This window comes from Opisthorchis viverrini (assembly GCF_000715545.1).
Source record: "Opisthorchis viverrini unplaced genomic scaffold opera_v5_4, whole genome shotgun sequence".
Taxonomy (NCBI): Eukaryota; Metazoa; Platyhelminthes; class Trematoda; order Opisthorchiida; family Opisthorchiidae; genus Opisthorchis; species Opisthorchis viverrini.
Genome location: NW_008751660.1, coordinates 3,516,608 through 3,534,862, shown reverse-complemented (window position 1 = coordinate 3,534,862; position 18,255 = coordinate 3,516,608). Strand labels below are relative to the sequence as shown.

Genomic DNA, 18,255 nt, shown 5'->3' with positions numbered 1-18,255 from the left:
TATAGGCACGAAGATGCGCTGAATAAATCTTTCTGGAAAGCTTTTCTGATGTCACAGTTGAAAGTTCTAGGGCCGCACTATTTAACAGAGTCTGGCGACCACAATGTAAACAAAAGGAAGTGATAAACGGGCGGCGCTGAATATCTGTCAGGTAACATCTAGGTTAACAGGATGGCCTGAGGACGATGCAGGCCATGTTGTGAGCGTTTTCACCATTGTCTATGTTTGATAGTGTGCGGTGGGGGAAGATGAATTGAACCATGGTACAGTGAACACGTGAGCAAAGCGTTTTTCCCAGAAGGAACGTGGATGCGATGTCGAATAGCCGTAGCCTCAGCCGCTGCTATTGTCCGATGCTGTGGTGATGTAGACTGATTGACAGGCGCCTTGTAAACAGTGGGGGACCCTTGTCGTGCCATGATGAGCGCATTGCCTGCCAGCTGCTGTATGATTGGCCGCGCACGTCCAGAAGCTAACCAAGATGAATTCGATCCCTCAATCGTCGACCGAGTGAGTTCGTTGTGTAAAATGTATTCGGCTGCACACAAGCAAAATTCTTCACATATTTTGGGTGAGGACAGGCACTCTATCTATGATAATGAAGAATCACCAAGTCCTCTTCGGTTTCAATTTCTAAGACTTCGAAGTGATGTTACTACTATGTTTTGTATACTATTGGTTTTCGGAAGCTCTTCTGAAGCCTACCCATGCGAATCTCGGCCAATATCGATCCTAGCGGTGAGCCCGTGGTGACGCCATCAGTTCGATCAAGTGGTGTGTCATTGAACTGCGGTTACGTATTCGGTGTGCATCGCATTTGAAGCTCTCGCAGTTTACTGTTTGGGGGTGGCAGCTGGAAGATGCTTGTCTCAACGTAGGTAAGCAACGGTTTCAGTGAAATGAACGTGAAGTCACATTCAACAAGAACACATGAGTATATCTTTCAGCTCTAGGTACTTTGTAGAATCCAGAATGTTTCACCGAAGCTGTAATGACATTTGTTGGCCTACAATTTTTCCAAAACCTTGTTCTGGCAAAGCGCTCTCGTGGTAAGACTTTATCACTCCTCTATTAGATCGAAATTCCAGAAAAATAAAGTTGGCTTATGTATCATCCGTTCCGACAAATACGTTATATAGATAGACAGGCTATATATAACCGATTAATGTCTTCTGGTTTTCCCATAGAAGGAATCGCAATCGCGGAGTCTAAAGGCGAGCTGTCCGTTGCCAGGATGTCAGGAGACTCGAATGCGTCCAACTTCCGCGTTGGTAAGTGTGCCGTAAAGTGTTTGATTGCGCTATCAGAATAAATTGTGACTAGTTGGCATCCTTATGCCTAATGCATCACATTAGCTGACCCCTTCCAAAATAGCTGTTCTACTGTGTTTATCCATACGGAGATTCCCTGTCATAAGGACAATCGTTTCCGTCTACAAATTGGTATCGTCAAGAAATTTACGCAGAAAAGCCCACTCGACCCGATTGTCTGCAGGACAAATCCTCTCAACCCAATCTGTCCACCCACACCACCTCAAACATGCGTATAGCTGATAAGCTATCCGTTTTTTGAAACGGTGGGTCCAGGTAACTACGGTAGTTGTGTGTAGAAATTTTAAATTCAGAACAACGTAGTGAAACGAGACGACATGATCCGTCGTTTCGGTCGCCTTTTTCAAGGATTTCTGCGGTCAATTGATCACCAGTCAACTTCAGCGTTGTGTGGGTCCGCAATCTTGTCTTCTGATTGGTTTGTTCCTGAGGACGGTTGTCAGTCTGATGCGACTAGCGTCTGTGGGTATGTTAGATCTGTGTTTGTGCGCGTGTGTTCGTGTGTGTGCTTCTGGTGTTGGCCTTGGTGCGTCGTTGTTGATATTCCTGAATGACCTTTGGCAATGGTCTACTAACACACACACACACACTAGTGGCCATTGTCTACTAACGTTCACTCACACTAGTGGCATCTGATTTCCAACCGATCTCAGGAACACTAAACAACCTAGCCCGCTTTCCAACAAATACACTCCTTTGCAAATCGATTTGGTTTTCACGAACGACTCAAAAGAATCCCTCGTTCATGATGTTATTCAACTAACTGTGCTGCACAAAGGACGCCTCATGTTTCATTTGGCACGACATTCGAGATATCGCAGTATATTTTCATTAAGGAAACTACTCACAAGGTTGCTGAAAACTCTTCGAACATCATAAACGAGAGATTCAATTGAGTATCCTGCAAAGAGCAAATTGATTTGCAAATGAGTGTATTTGTCGAAATCAGTCCAATTCGGGTTCCAGTAGAAAGTGAGGTTGACGGAAACTCGGGGACTGGCCTACCTGAAGAGCCCCAAGAAGCGTGAAACCGGTCATTGACTGTCCAATTGCTTCAGCAACCTTGTGTAGTCCATATTCAGTTGATTGTAAAAACCCTTGAAACCATTTGCCAAACCGAAGTGGCGGACTATAACATCTTATTTAAAGTTATAACCCACATGACGCTAAACTTGTTTAATGGGATCCGAGCTGAGTTTGGACAGGAACTCCTTAACCTTTTTAACAGTACGATAGTTGTGTTTGACCGGAATAATACCTATGTCCTAGGTGGGGCAGCTAACTAAAACAAATCAACAAGAAACCAGTGGCTCATTTTTTGTATAGATTGCGTGTCCTTGGGCCCCTGTTCATCACCGGAATCCTCCGTAGCATCAAACAATGTGACACTAACCGTACAACAGGAGGTGTCAGACTTCAGCCAGATTTCACAATCGTCAAAGAGGCTGAAGTTTACAAAATGTGACTCGGTCGTCCCAGTTGTACATGTTGCTGGAGCGGCAGAATTGTATTTGGAAAAAGACCAGACCATCGTATCATTGTTTAAGGTGCTTTGTATACAAATGCTATATGAGGTATTCTCAGGGTCCAGTGTGCCAAAACAGATTGCAGAGTTCATGAATGGTTATGTTCTTCCAACGTCACAGCTTCATATTTATTGATGCAAACACAGCATACATCAGTCCCCGCGCTCATGACGCATGCGGTGAGATGAGATAACGTCTTTTGCTCTCTGTACACAATCAGTATACCAAGTGACCTAACGGAGCAATGGGTCTCACGTGATTGATGTTCTGCCATTGCCTAAGCACTCGATGAAAGAAATGCAGGCTACACGAAAAGCCTCTCCTCGTGGACCAGTATTCCAACATAAGTTTTACATTCCATATTTCCGTCAGGACAGTTCTTAACCAAGAAAGCCACTAAATACGTTTCTCTTTTCATCAGCTTGACCTAAAGACATCTGTATGTTTAACTGATCGTCAGAGTCCATCCATTTCCGTGTAAGTGTATCAAACCGATCACATTTTGGTTTCATATTCCCTCAATGGGGTTACTGCAGCAGTCATTTGAAGCTAACTATAACCACGACCGTAGATGGAGGGTAAGTTCTACAATACATGTGAAACTGCCTTAGGCTGTACGAATCCGAGATGTCAGAATATACGTACGCTGAACTACATTGAAGAAAAGAAACTATTTCCTCGAAAGATGATAGCGCTTTCAGAAAACTGAGCTATTCATCTTTCAATGGTAAAATCGCATCACCCAGATCGATACAAATGTTGAGGTGATGGGTTTCATGATCATCAGGATGCAGTTTGGCCCAAATGTAATGGCAGAACTTTGTAGGTCGGTAGCGGTTTAGTTGGACGAGAGCTTCGCCAATAGTGAGATGTAATGTAGCAGGTGGCTTTGCTTGTTGTTCGACTTGAAAATATACCAGAGCAACATTTACTTGTCTAATTTGTTGGCTTACACTGTCCTCTTGCTTGCTTGTACATCAGAAAACCAAAACTTGCAGATAATTTCCTCTATACACCAGCAACACATTTCATTTAATTCATCTGAACTTCCTGAACAGAGGCGACCGAATCTGCAACTTTTCGAAAGCTCCCAAGTTCATCGACAGTAGATCTGTAGCGGAAGTCAAACACAGTTTTCCAGATGAAGTGCAATGCGATCATGGTTTTGTGGATTGATCAACGGTAACCTTTGTAAAAAATCATCGTTGGATGTAACGGTGCACTACAAAATGGTGCCCTCTGTACGGACCTCTTCAGTAGTTAGTGATCCTCTACAGAAATCACTTTGAGAAGAGGTAACTCTGACATACAGAATCAAGCGTTGCGGTGCACTGGTGTACTCCTTTCCACGGGACCAATTAGGCACATATGGCAAAAAGGTAGAATACTCAAGTACGTCGCATAATGCCGACTGCCACAGTTCGCATATAGCATGAAAAAGCGATATGTTCGTTCTCAGTGAAGTGACTCTATTCCGCTCTTCTCTTCTGGATATTGGAAGAAATAGGCCAATAAAACTCAGTCTAGCTGCACTAAGTTATAGTCTATCTTAGTCATTTTCCTGTTTCTCGCCTACCATCTTTATAACCTGGTAATCAAAGCATACATCATCCTGTCTGTTCAAAATCACCTTAGCTATTGTTGGTGGTGGCATGGGTGGATCAACAGCTGCCTACTATCTGCGTCAACTGTTTGGCTCACGGGTTGGTATAACACTATTCGAACAATCTGGACGGATCGGAGGTCGTATGAAGTCAATTGATTTTGCGGGTCAGCGTGAAGAGATGGGTGCTAGTATTTTCCACGGAAGCAATCAGTACATGCTAAAATTTGCAAAACAGTTCGGTAAGTTTGCGCAAGAGTTGCCTATGGCGGTTTTTCCCATTCGAAATCAAAGTTCGTCATCTCGGCAGGTAAGGAACTGTAATCTGAGTAGAATATAGATCGTAATTAGTTTGTGTCACTATTAACTTCGATGTTGTTTCGATTGAGCCAGCCATGAATGATCATAATCTACTCATCTCAATGAATTCCCCAATGTGATTCTTTATGGACATTGGATACACAACACAACGGTTGCAAGCCAACTGCCAAAGTCGGGGAACAGATCAACTGCCATCTGACCAACCACCAGTACAACGGCTAATATTAGACGATTTGTCTTCAGTGGTCAACTTGTGACGTTGAGTCACAATTTGGAGGACGGCTGAAAAGAAATAGTTTAGTCTAGTTTAGTTTAGTTTAGTTTAGTTAAATAGTCTTGTAGAATGGTTTGTGGTGATGCGTGTCGAATAATGCATGTTTCATATGAACGATGCTAAAAAGGCAACTTGGGAACCCTTGGATAATTCCACCCCTAATCTTCTGATTTATCACTCATATTTCACCGTATCATGTTCTCTTGTATAATCCGTATATCAAATGCATAGATACATGGTATACCATGGAAAATGGCCGTAAAGGCAGTAGATTCATAAGTTCCCTTCTGATATTAACATTACTTGTACACTAAGTCACCGTGACCTGTCCGCATTTAGTGTCCTACCTATTTGGGGAAACATCAGTATTGTCTACTTACGCCCGATCAGTGATGTTAAGTAGCAATAATCGCACCGAGATAAGGTGTATCTATGATTAGACCTCAATTGAAGTGCCCTGTCATGATTTTACACAATTCCCCATCACGGTTTAATTCAACAACTAAGCTACGAAAGAATCGCATACTTTTTAAAATAGAGCCTTTTTATAGAGGAAAATGTTGGTAGCTCAGGTATCGTAGATGGTGGTCGTTGGCTTGTTCGCTGAGCTGGGCAATTTGATTGCAAACGTTTCATCACCAATCGAGGTGACATCATCAGTGCGTTATTGTGGAGCGTAGTAGTGCGTAGCGGTGGGTTGGTGGTTGTGCCTTGCACAACCACCAGAGCCTTTTTACCTGTACGTCGTATCCTCATACAACCTCGCAATTGCTCAAAACTTACAGATCTAGAGATTACGGATGAGAGCAAATCTGACGATCGAGTAATGTTCTATGCCGGCCATGAACACTTGTCATTCTCAACACTCGGAGGTGCTTCGTTTCTCGTTCCTTTTCGCCTGTTGTGGAGATACGGCATACCACTAATCTGGGTCAAGCTATACACTGGTTCCATCATACGCAGCTTTGTTAAGTAAGTGATTCTAATCACATTTGCCCCACTTATCGCCTTTATCTGAGTTTCTACCGCACTGCATCAACTCTAACGCCGATCCAACATGTGTACATACATGGCATGTGTATGTTCCCTTAGTTTCAACGTTCCGTTTGAAAATTCTGTAAAGCCGCACTTTTCGTTTCCATTATGGTAACATCAGGATTTACTCTTTGCAAGATCGTGGCTACTGCTTCACAACAACAGCGCGCTTGTTTGAGGCACTGAAACCGGAATTCCTTGAAATGACCAAATGGACTTACGGAGACTGGCTCAGTAAGAAGCTTCGTGTTGGTGAAACGTTCAAGGAAGAATTTGCTTATGGTTTGGTGTCAAACAACTATTGCCAAAACTTAAGTGTACATGCTTTTGTAGGTGAGTAATACTCTTGTTATGGCACTTTAATGTTCATTCCTGTATGAAAGCACTGATCAAATCTCAATTACTCACTTCCCAGAGAAAAACCCACAATGAGGAAAATCGTAGTTTGGCCTCCTTTTGGGAATGACTTATCAATGGCAGGTTTAGGGCAGGCTGCAAATAGCCAACTGTATGAACTCGCATCATTTTCCCCAATTGAGCTTCCGGGCACGAATATGCTTGATGAGCCTACCCTTGGTCTAACATTTTGGAGCTCTACAGTTAGTCGTACGCCACCGATTACCATCAGAGTTCCTACCGTATAGAATGACTATTCGAATGCATTCGTTTCAAACTGGTTTGTTGTAACTGGAAACTTGGAAGACATAAGGGTCTTCGTGTGATTGGTGTTTTCGGAAACCGAATATCATTTGTGAGAAGCCTTGGTCACGTTCGAATCGCGTACCTCATTAAGCATCAGGCACTCCACAGAATGTAGCTAGTCCGACTACTCAAGTGTAATGACATTTGTGTCAAAAGTGTACATTTTTGTGTAAACTACCTCTGAGCGTGAACTCGTAAAACGTTACATCGGATGCTGAATTTTTCTTTCAAAGTGGGTTTTGAATTGGAATGCATTTTTCCGATTGCCGTTTTCACGTGCTAGAAGCCTGTTGTGAGCTGAAAGTTTTATTAAAATGATGCTACTCTTGACCTCAGAATGAGAAATAAGTCTGAACAATGAAATCCATGCATCTTTCTTTACTTACGTTTGTTTGTATCTTCGTATGTGAGCCTGATGTACAGTTCAACTGCGCGGGGCGCCAGAGTCCATATACTATGAAGATTTGTTTGGGCTCTTATGACAGATGATCTCATTTTCCATTAATTCAGGTTTTATAACCATGGCAACCGTACTATCAAAGCTGTTTTCCGTCAAGGGGGGTAATGAACAAGTACCTCAAAGGCTGGTGGACAGTGCCATGAAAGAAGGTTGCCCAGACAATCCAAGTCAGCTAGTAAATGCCCAGGTTACGAGCATCCGTTCTACCAAGGTGGATGGGTAAGTATTTCGACGCGTAAGGCGAAGTTAATGTGGACTACACTAGATACATGGGTTATTATGAAATGTTATTGCTTATAATAGGTTTATTTCCCAGTTTGAGGAAATTTCCACTGTTAACTAGTCTGAAGCACCCTCCTTCTCTAGTTACCTAAAAACTGTTTTGATGATAAATTTTGCTTCACCTAGTTTTATAACGAAACCACTTCCCCTTGCTTTCGAGTTTGAAGAAATTGGTCTGAAGTGTCCTATCTCTACTTTCTTAATTATTTACATCTCCGATTTCGGCTGGTTGATGATGTTCAATCCATATTGCTCTGATACGCTCAGTTTGATGCTGACGAGACTACCTCAATCATGTGGTTAAACTTCGAGTTCCCGGATATGCTATATTGATTTAGCCATGGAAATAACACGCTTTCAATGTATGACTTTGGTGTATGAAAACCGGATCCAAGTGTGGGCCGGAAATTTACACTTCAGTTCATTTAATGTATCTGTGTAATTTCGACCAATTTGTCCACGATTCAATTCAGTTGATAATTAATTGATCGAAGCAAAGGAGACACTTTCTTTCATTCAAACCAGCTGCAGTTGGGAAGTGGAATATCGTCCGAAAAATGAAGAACAAATCAAACGGGACACATTTGATTACGTCATTTTGGCTGTTCCCGTAAACCAACAGACTAATATCCAGACGGACGGTTCAGTCCAGTTGCCATGTTCCGAGTACCAACAGGTGGACAAGTGTCTGTTTTCCGGCTCATTGAAAAACTGGAAGTTTGGGATTGGGCCAAGTAAGTCCCAAGTTTGTTTTTCCGCTTCTTAGCTTTACTGGTTTTGTTGTGCACATGTCGGGAGATAATTACGGGAGAGCTGCCGGGCTTGGAGAATGCTTGTGATCAATGGCTCTAGACTTTCATCGCGGTGGAGATCCTATGTTGGGAGTAAATCCGAAATTATCTGTGTATACAGTGTTCTGAATATACGTTGGTAACCGTTGGAGTAACCGTTGATCTGATCTGAAATAGTGGATGCCTTCATTCACACTATGCCCCTCGGTGTATGTGACCTCACATGACGTATATTTGTGGGGGTGCTTTTTGTTGCCGTCACACTAGGTCATGCAACTGCTTGATGCAATATTAGAGCGGAGCGCGTGCAGTACATGCACCCAATGGGGAAAGCACAGAGACATTCAACTCGCTTACATTTACCCGAAATTCATTCTTTTCTTCATGATCACGCGGACGTCTGAATTAAACAAACTGTCCCACTGTCTCGATTGTCATTCTGGACACTGAGGTAATCGTGCGATTATTTTGTTCAGCACTGAGATTTGGAGGAACTGCTTTGAAGTTAGGCATCTTATTCAAAGTGCTAGAATAAGTACGCTATTCGGCTAACGAGACTGAGGTTAGCCATGCAGACAGCGTACACTTTGACAGCAAATCTACACGCTCTCGACCCGTACAGTCATACATTGGTTGTTGGTTCGACTAGAGATCAGAAAGACTTTGATTCAGCCGCTAGGTGCATTGTTTCTGCTTCATAATGTACGTGCCATCGATTGACCCAGAGACCAAGTGCCTTGTTTTCTGTTTAACTCAAGGTAGCCACCTGGTAAACATTTGTAATTCATGACCGACGCTTGAGTGCTATTCAGCTGCGTTTATATAATGCAGATCAACAGCCATGATTATATCCCGTTGCACTAACTTTCTTGCCTCTATACTGGTTACACCTGTGTGACATGCACAGCATGAAAATATTTGCACTTCATCCCGGTGGTTTGCTTTACATCATGATAATTAGTCAGGGAGCCTTGCACATAAGCAGTGCCATTGTCTTTCGTTCCCTTGAAGTGATTACTCCTGCTCTTGAGGTTATAATTCCTTCATTTGAATTTGAAAGTGAAGATAGATGTGAGTGTAGATAGTTTCATTTCACCATGAAACAGTAGCATATAAATAAATGTGGAGAAGTAAGAGACGAAAATCTATGCTATCCTCATTTAGGCGGAGTTTAAGTTATAACTTGTCTCGCAGTTGCCATCCGTCCCATATACCATTGAGTGCTGTTTGGAAGCGCCACATTGGTCCGAATTATCCACATACCAAGGGTGTACATTTCTGGCTACAGCTAAGCAACCTTCCAGGATTTTATCCAAAAATTTAATTGCCCCAGGTGTTGAAAACAAGCACATGCAGTGCTGATAGGGTCCAGTAGCACCAGAACCACTCAACATCGACATCATCATCATCACCGACGATACATTAATGTTCCTACACTGATGCTTCGTTGCCAAACCGCTAAACCCACCTCTGCATGTTCAAAAATACTACTCACCTAGCGCATATTACTGAATCTGTCCAAGTCATTTTCGCATTTCACTCGCAGCTCAGCGACAACCTTGCTGAGGCATCAGCTGTGTGGTGTGGGGTGGGGTGAATGACCGTCAAATTGCTGAGAGGTATGCATGAATAAAAGCATCCAACTGTAGTAACCTTCGGGCGCCTAACTGCCATTGTCCCAGATGGAGGCGCGAGAACTGAGTTATTGTCAGCCCAAGCATATACAGAAGCAGACAAAAGACCGAGGTTGGTTTAGAACCACGAATCTGCTGGCCAGCAGGTTCGTCCCTTAGCCACTGAGGTATTCCGAGCTATGTCCTCCTACGGTCAAACTTCGCTCTGTTGAAACACAAAGACCATTGTTGGTGACTCCTCATTGGGAAGCTCTGACACGTTTATTCGAATTCAGTATTCTACCATGACAACTATGGTCTCGATGATATTGTCGACTGCTTTCGTGAAACGCACCATATTCATGTGTACTTTTCGGTAATTTGTTTTCGCTCTAGGATCGTACCTTGCTCGTCAAGGAGTTGTGATCCTTCCGAATCAAACAGCCTACCTGACAGGAACTTGTGCATTTCGAAGTTTAATCTCATTTGGCATAGAGGAGAATCGGGCGAATGAACAACGCATTTGGAATAGTTTCTCGGTTCCATGCCAAACACCTAATCCAATCCAATCAATAGGAAATGAATACATTGATCAATCCGGGGAAAAACAGACTCCGCCGACTGTTGTGAACTGGTTGGCTTACCCAGTTTATAAACCGGTGGTAAGTATCGTCTGAGAGGTTATCACAATTTGATTGTCCATTAACTTATGGGTTATAAATAAGGCCAGTTGAGACACTCGGACATTATTGTGCGGTTGCACAAGCCAACTGATTCTCGATCGTGTGGCCATCACCACCGTCGGCAGCATCGTCATCATCATCACTATCAATATCATCACTTCCATAGGGCAGTATTGTAAGCTTACTAGTAATGTTAGCACTGATACTAATAATACTATTGATGGTATTCGTTATTGTCATTGCTATCATGGTCGTCCACGTCATCACTATCAGTGTCGTTCTCAACACCAAGGTTGTAAGTATCGGCATTTTTATTTGAATTAAATGTTCGGGATTCTAGCCTTTTCCTACGGCAATCTTGCTGTTCATTAGAACCACTTGTAATTGTGTAATCAACGAGTTCTTACCTTTTTCATTAGCCCAAAATTCTTAGCACTTTCCGTTAATGTGCAGTCAGTGTTTTGCCGAGACAGATTGACTATCATCGAGCATGATCCTACAGCCTTGCCCCTGATTACGAGGTCATTCGAAGTAGATTCGACTTCCCATATGAGAGCTACAGATGGCATATTCGTAGACTCTTTTATACGTACATTATGTCGTTTAACTCACCTGTATCAACGCTTCCGGTGCTCAGGCTGCTTCAACTGGATGAAACAGCCTTGCACAGCCTTGAAACATTTTCTACGAGTCAGTGTACTGTAAACGATTATATCCCAACTGAACAGTCGTGTTTCTATACCTACTTGTCAAACTGAATAACGAATGAAACTATTTTTGTCGTTAAATGATTACGAAAGAGAGGTTTATGGTGTGTTGTTCCAAACAGCCCAGCATTGACAGCTGCAAGCTTAACTTATTCATAAGATAGCGCTGATTTGCACAAATGTGGCTCCGTGCAATGTAACTGTTGGTGGGCGTTGAAGGTTCGGTTGTGGTTTGTGAAGGGCTTGCTTACTGACGATTGCTTCAGGTGGTTTCTCATAGGGAGACAACAGAAGAGTGCTTTGTTTTTGCTTGCGTTTATTGATCAAATGGTATTCCCTTCCCTTTTTCCATTTAATATAGCAAACCCCCCATGAGGACCTGGGGAAATTCGTCCTCGCTCCCAAATTCTACTACGTAAATGCCATTGAACGAATGGCCTCATGCATGGAAATGGCAGCTATTGGCGGACGCAATGCAGCACTTCTGGTAGCCGCAGATATGGAGGCTAGCGAGACGCGCAACGGAAACAAAAACCGAACACCGTTAGCTATGTTAGATCATAATGTTGGATGAATGCAATTATGTTGTTTATGATGTTGCGAACTTATCCATGCATTCCCGGTGACTACTCGAATGAAATCACCTCAGGTTGAAATAATCCTTTTCGCTTTTTGAGTGCAACGGACTCGGTTGGATTCGGGGAATTCAGCCACCAGCTTACTTACGAATGACGCCCCGTGTGTTTAATGCGATAAGCAGCTACAACTCTGTAACGAACCGAGTGTCTGCTCAATCGAATTGTGTGTTATGGTTGACCATCATTTTTGATAAACACTTGATATGGATAGGTCAGCCATCATTGGTGCGACGCGGTGGATCTTCGCCCACGTAAACCACTTGAGCTTGGTACAGAGCCGACTGCGGTGCTACCACTAGAACTAAACCTGCCTGTTGAACAATTAAATTTATTTTAGGAATGGTGTTCAGGTTATCCGATTTCTGGCAAGATGTTCCTAGGCGGAGAGTGTTTTGAACAAAATTGCTTTCGGATGGCTTGACGTCCTGCTCATCAGCCGCGGAATCGGGACAAAGTGTCTACTTTTTGTGGGAGTCCTTGCTTTTAAAGAACTAACTGAGGAATGACTGAACGCCGCAAAGCCTCATCCAAAGACCAAAGAACCTCGTAGTACTGTCTGGGCGAAATCGGACGCACCAGTCAATATGGCAGCTCCCACACCGGTTTGTTGCTTAAGGTAGGCTTTTCGAATTTCTGAATAAATAACTCGGATCCGCTCTCATCAAAAATAGTGATAGTACCAGCAATAGGAAGAGCATTTTATCGGGGGGAAGTTGCTTAGTGAGCTACATCAAATAAGTGGTTACAAGCTGCCGGACACGAAAGCAGAAGGTCTGAATTTTACACATGTTTGGAAATCCAACATTCCCAAATGCCCTTCTGAAAGTTTCCGGTCATTATTCAATATTTTCCACATCAACCTTTCGCCACGGTCGGTTACGGCGACATTTTTCTCATTGACCAGGTATGCGAGAAATGTGCCGCCAAGCTTCTGTCTTCAGTGCGCCGAGTTCATCGATTGGTCGGTCGATTTCCGTCAGTAGGTCCTCCGGTGATGGCGCGTCCACTTCCTCTCGTGACTCCACTGTGGCCAGTACTCCTGCTATTTCCTGTGTCAGATGCAACAGACCCTCCATGGTCCACTGACCATTTAGCGTCGGCTGCACACCATCGACGGACTTGTCCGATAGTAACTGCAACCAACCGCCTCTACAGACTAGCCAAGTTCACATTCGGGTTGTAACCCGGTCCTTGAACCGCCTCATAGCCCCGTGTCTGTTCATTGCAATGACTTCCATCGCGACTTTCTAGCCACAGCCAGGCAGCCTTCGCTCGGCCTCTGGAAATGGATTTTAGGGCCGCTAACCTACACCGGTCGATCGATAGGCTATATCCTCGAAGGTTTCCAGAAAAGTTTGGACATCCTCATACTTGAGAGGTTGCGGCCACAATAGTTTCAGCTGGACTTGTTATGTTCGAACACTCCGATGTCTTATTTACAGTTGGAGGTACCTTGAGATGAAGATAAATCTGTCCTCTATTCAACTTTGCAATTCGGCTTGGGTTTGGGGAGATGATGACTGGACCAATATCATATGATATTCCCACACGCTCAAGTGGGTAGGCATCTATTTGCGGGAATGTTCGTCGCAGCAAACAATGGCGATGGACCCTCTCTCACAATAAGCAACGCTACATGTGAATAGTACAGCAGGAAAATAAGGGTTGTGGGTTGTTGATATCACTTTTATCTTTTCGGCCACAGTAGTAGAAAACACCAATGTGTGATGCTTTGTGGTATGATTTGCGTTGGAAAGGACAGCCAACCAACTGAACATCTTGTAGCAGGTGCAAACCGAAGGACACGACATTGGAAGGTGGTTAGGAGAGTGCAACTGGCACGATTCATAGTAGTCTCACACATTGACTCACAGTAATCAGGTCAAGTGGGAAAAACTGAACAGTTTAAAACGATGGTGGACGCGAACCGTGATCTGGTGGCTTACACCACTCATAAGATATACCAAAAGCTAATATGAGTACTATGGAATGTTAGGACGGTTTTTCTGCACATACGCTTGCAAATACTCTCGCATCCCGACACGATTTATTCCGTTCCGTATTGGTTGCGGACCAGTACCACCAGTATTTTAAGACCAGAATGCTCTCGCATGGTATTTTTTATTTAGCCGTAAGTTCACAAGACTCAGACTATGGTCACACACGCGCACACCAAACGTTGCTGACACACAATCCTCCCATTGAATTAACTGTTAATCTCATATGCGTGAGTCGAGCAACGACCGGTTCACATTTATACAGCTGGATAACCACACCATAGCCGAGTAGTCATCTTTAACACATTTGTATGGAATTCCTGAATGATCCGACTCATGTTGTTTTTGAGCAAATTTAGTAAGCCCTGACGATTGAAGTGTCTGGTGGTTAGCCGTTATTCAATTCCTCATTCACGGCAATTTATTTAGATTACCAGCGAATACGTGGAAATCTGACAACATATTTAACATCACCGTGAGCAGCATACTAATCAGGTGTCAAAGTTCGCAGACCGTCTGTTGATACTTATTTGTTCAAGTACGCTAAAGCAGGTAAAATAGATGCCACGTCAAGTGGTACCTCATAATTCGACAGTCCAAGTGGAAAATAGTGCCCAGTAGAGTCCAGGATGGTACGCTGTCGAATGTGATTTGAGTTATTGAACAAAATCGGGCTTTCCGGACGATGACCTCGCTGGACGCAGTGTCCAACAATCTTACCCAAGCCCAGTTTATACGGACCAACAGTAAGGTCTGCCGGATCAGACAGCTAACCATAATATATAGTACGTCCTTCTTTGCAATAGATGCACGGCAGCAGTCAGCTGACGCACCGTTGCAAAAAAGTAGTGTCATCTGAAGTAATGATGAAGCTCAGTGAACAAAAGAGCGATAAACATCACGATGGAGGTCCGCACCAAACATAATCAATGTGTACGTAGGACAATTCTTCGCATTATGAGTTTACGTTCAGTTTAGCGGTTATGTGGACAAATGTTCTTGGTATGTTCTTGTTATGTACTTACTATCCGACAGTATGTAGAGAGGAGACTGCTTTGCACAATGGCGCAGGCAATCCTCAAACAGATGAATCGCAAAAGTGCCATTTAAAAGATATCCATTAACACCAACCTGCACTCTGCACTGAATGCTTTCATCAGCCTCAACAAGTTCCTACAGTGAAGTTCATGTAATTAGCTTCCAATTTTCTGCAAGTAAAAGCAATTGTAAATCAATCCTCAAGTGACAACTGCACTAGGGCTTGTGTGGCGTAAAAAAGTCCGACAGTCATGCACTTCAGTCTGCGGAACATGCATCAGATTAAAACCCCTTTCATAGTATTCCATCCAATGGTTATGGTTACTTTACCAGCCGTAATAGATGGTCAACTTGCTTCAAATGCTCATCCACGTAGAGCGTTTACCCAATCACATACGACAACACTAAAATTCGGCTACATAATTACAGAAAGTATTAAGTGGCTGTCCTAGTCACTAGGCCTTCTTACCTGAGGCACTGCAGTGTAGTAGGTACTATATAATATTTTTTCACCCACTGTCTACTAAATATCTTTAAGTAGTTCATTGTTAAACGACAGTTGATTGTTACAAAATAGCAGGAGCCGACGACCTTGGAAAATTCGATCTGCAGGTCCAGCTGCGGGTAAAAAGCACAAGCAACGTCAGGCTACACAACACACTCTAAATCATTCGGTTTATCCATTTATTCTAGCACGTCTATTGGACTACACCTCCATAGCACCTTCATTCCACGGAAGCTACTGTCTATCTTCGGGACCAGCGATCAATAGAAACGACAAGGATAGCGTGACACCCATTCTTTCCGTTTTGTTTATTGCACATCATTATTGGTGGCAGAAACGTTTTTGACGTGGGTTTCATGAGTTTCCTGAAGCTCGTAAGAATTTTTCATGTTAAGGTAAGGATGACTTTTATCCTGAGAAATGTACCTCCACTATACGCTGTTGGCGGGCCTAAAGAATAAACGTACTTAAAATACGTTAGTAAGTATTCAACAGCAAATCAAGTAAACGACATAATAAAGAAACGAGTGCCGCCAAAATAGGGATAAAACCGTTTCGGTCATTATTGTAGTGCATCGTACACTGTCGTTGGTTACCAGCATGTTTGCCGAATCGATGACTGATTTTCGAACACTTTGGATTCATTTATTGGTTACCTAAGCATTCATGCAAAGTCCTCGTAAACTAATTACAGAGCCCGATAGGCTAGTTAGTTATTTTTTCTAGAGGAAATCTGACCAATGTAGTCCATACAAGGAGGCTTACCTGTAAACGACTTTTTCGAATTTGAGGATGATGAGAATGGAGTGAGGGTAGTTCAGTATGTAACCATGAAGGGTCGACCAACTGAACCACCTGCTCGTTGTGCAGAATGGGTAACCCAGATGTCACTCTAGGTGAGATAAGTGTTCTTCAACTCCAGAAATCGCCAAGCTTCTGTTTGTTTTCAATGTGCTGGTTACCTTCGACAATATACACCAAGAATCATGTGCGCCTCCACACCAGTTCCACCCCTACACAGGACTCCACACCAGTTCCAACCACTACACAGGAGAAACTCGTGGGTTTCACGTATGAGGAATGTGGCAAGTGCTGCAGATAGAAAGCTAACTTGGTAGCCCACAATAGAGTTCATGGCAATAAAAGTGTTGGTACGAACATGGTCACCCGGTTGGTCTGCGCCGATTGTTCCCGCCTTTTCCCGGCGAAGATTGACCTGAGTCAACATCGCTGGCTCGCACACTCCAACCAGAATCACAATCACTTGCATCTGGCTGAAAACTTATATCCGCCTTGTGACACGCTAACCATGCTGTTGGCGAGAATGGAGCAGTATTTACCTGGTTGATCGGCTATCAGCATCAAACCAGGTTATGAGTGCTTAACTGGCATCGTCATCTGGAGGCCTTGACCGAACCAAATAGTGGTCTACTCGTCGGAAGCCGATGATTATAGCGTCTGGTTTAAACGAACTGTGGGTCGCGCCGTATGACTTCTGAAATCGCATGCTGACAGTTTTCTTGCCGGCATTTCCCTGAAGGTTGCGCTTCTATATCGAGGCAGTTGTTTGGAAACTACATCGCTGTTACATGCCCTGCTTCGTCACTCTTCAGCGACTGCTTCTAACCTTAGCTTGGCGTTTGTTGATATCTCGGGAGCGTTTGATTCGGTTTCGCATGACACAATCGTCAGATCTGCCAAGGCGTTTGGAGCATCGTCAACTCTAGTTTGCTACATCACAGAGTCCACTATGAGAATGCTGTGACAGGTTTCCCCAGTCTCCAGATTCACTGCCACAGAGGCATGAGGCAAGAAGATCCACTCTCCCCATTATTGTTCCTTATGGCAGTAGATGAGGTTCTTGGATTGTCGATGCTGCAACTTGTATACCAGTTTCATGACACCCTAGTGGATGGCTTCGCTGATGATTGGGTCGTGTGCGAATAAAGTCAGGCTCGTCCTAAAGAGAAGCTTGAAGGTGCTGTGGTTAAGTTGGGAACAGCTGGTATGAAGATAAACGACCGTAAGACGAAAGCGATGGTGATTTGTGGGGACGGGAAACGTTGGGCGACAGCAGCCTCAGTCGGACTATTTTGCTCTGCCGAGTAACTCATCACTCCTCTGGGTCCGACAGATACCATGACATATCTGGGCAGCTTCTTTACTTCCAAGGCGAAATGAGTCTTCAAGCACCCCTATCAACAGCTTGAACTGTTCGATGAAGTGACGCGTGCCCCGCTGAAGCCGAATTAATGGAGATCACAAGGAACTACCTGATATCGAGAGTGGTAAATTCGTTCGTGCTCAGCCAAGTTCACCGAAACACGCTAGAAGATTAGACAATTACACCAGGCAATCTATTAGTGACTGGCCACGTCTACCGAAGGTCACCTTGGTCAGTTACATCCACGCCGGTAAACAACATGGGGCATTTGATATCTCAAGTCTGAGTGCAACAAGCACAATGCAGCGGAGATTGCGTATGAAAAAGCACCTTTCTACCCAGAGAAGAGTACTACGTAGTGTGATCCACGAATCCGCATTTGGCAAGATTGTTTAGGATCTCATCCTTTCTATCCGAGTCCATGGTACGTGGTAAACACCAAGGAAGAGCTGGTGGCTGGTTGGGGGTGATAGCCTGCACAACAGCGTCGACGGTCGCGGTTTACGAGAGTTGATCGCTTTGCTTCTTTCGAATCGATGGCTTGTATTTCCAGAGCAAATGTTTCCTCGGATATTTATTCGCCGT

At 43.7% G+C, this 18,255-nt stretch overlaps 1 protein-coding gene across 1 annotated transcript; it reads left to right on the top strand.

The window, feature by feature from the left end:
* Positions 1-1,165: 1,165 nt before the first annotated feature.
* Positions 1,166-11,973, top strand: T265_00458 (hypothetical protein; the record flags this gene model as incomplete). Its single annotated transcript, XM_009164231.1, has 8 exons — positions 1,166-1,271; positions 4,493-4,702; positions 5,841-6,027; positions 6,212-6,423; positions 7,303-7,471; positions 8,060-8,268; positions 10,335-10,600; positions 11,690-11,973. 8 exons carry the CDS (start codon positions 1,166-1,168, stop codon positions 11,900-11,902), a joined length of 1,572 nt encoding a protein of 523 aa, XP_009162495.1.
* Positions 11,974-18,255: the final 6,282 nt, after the last annotated feature.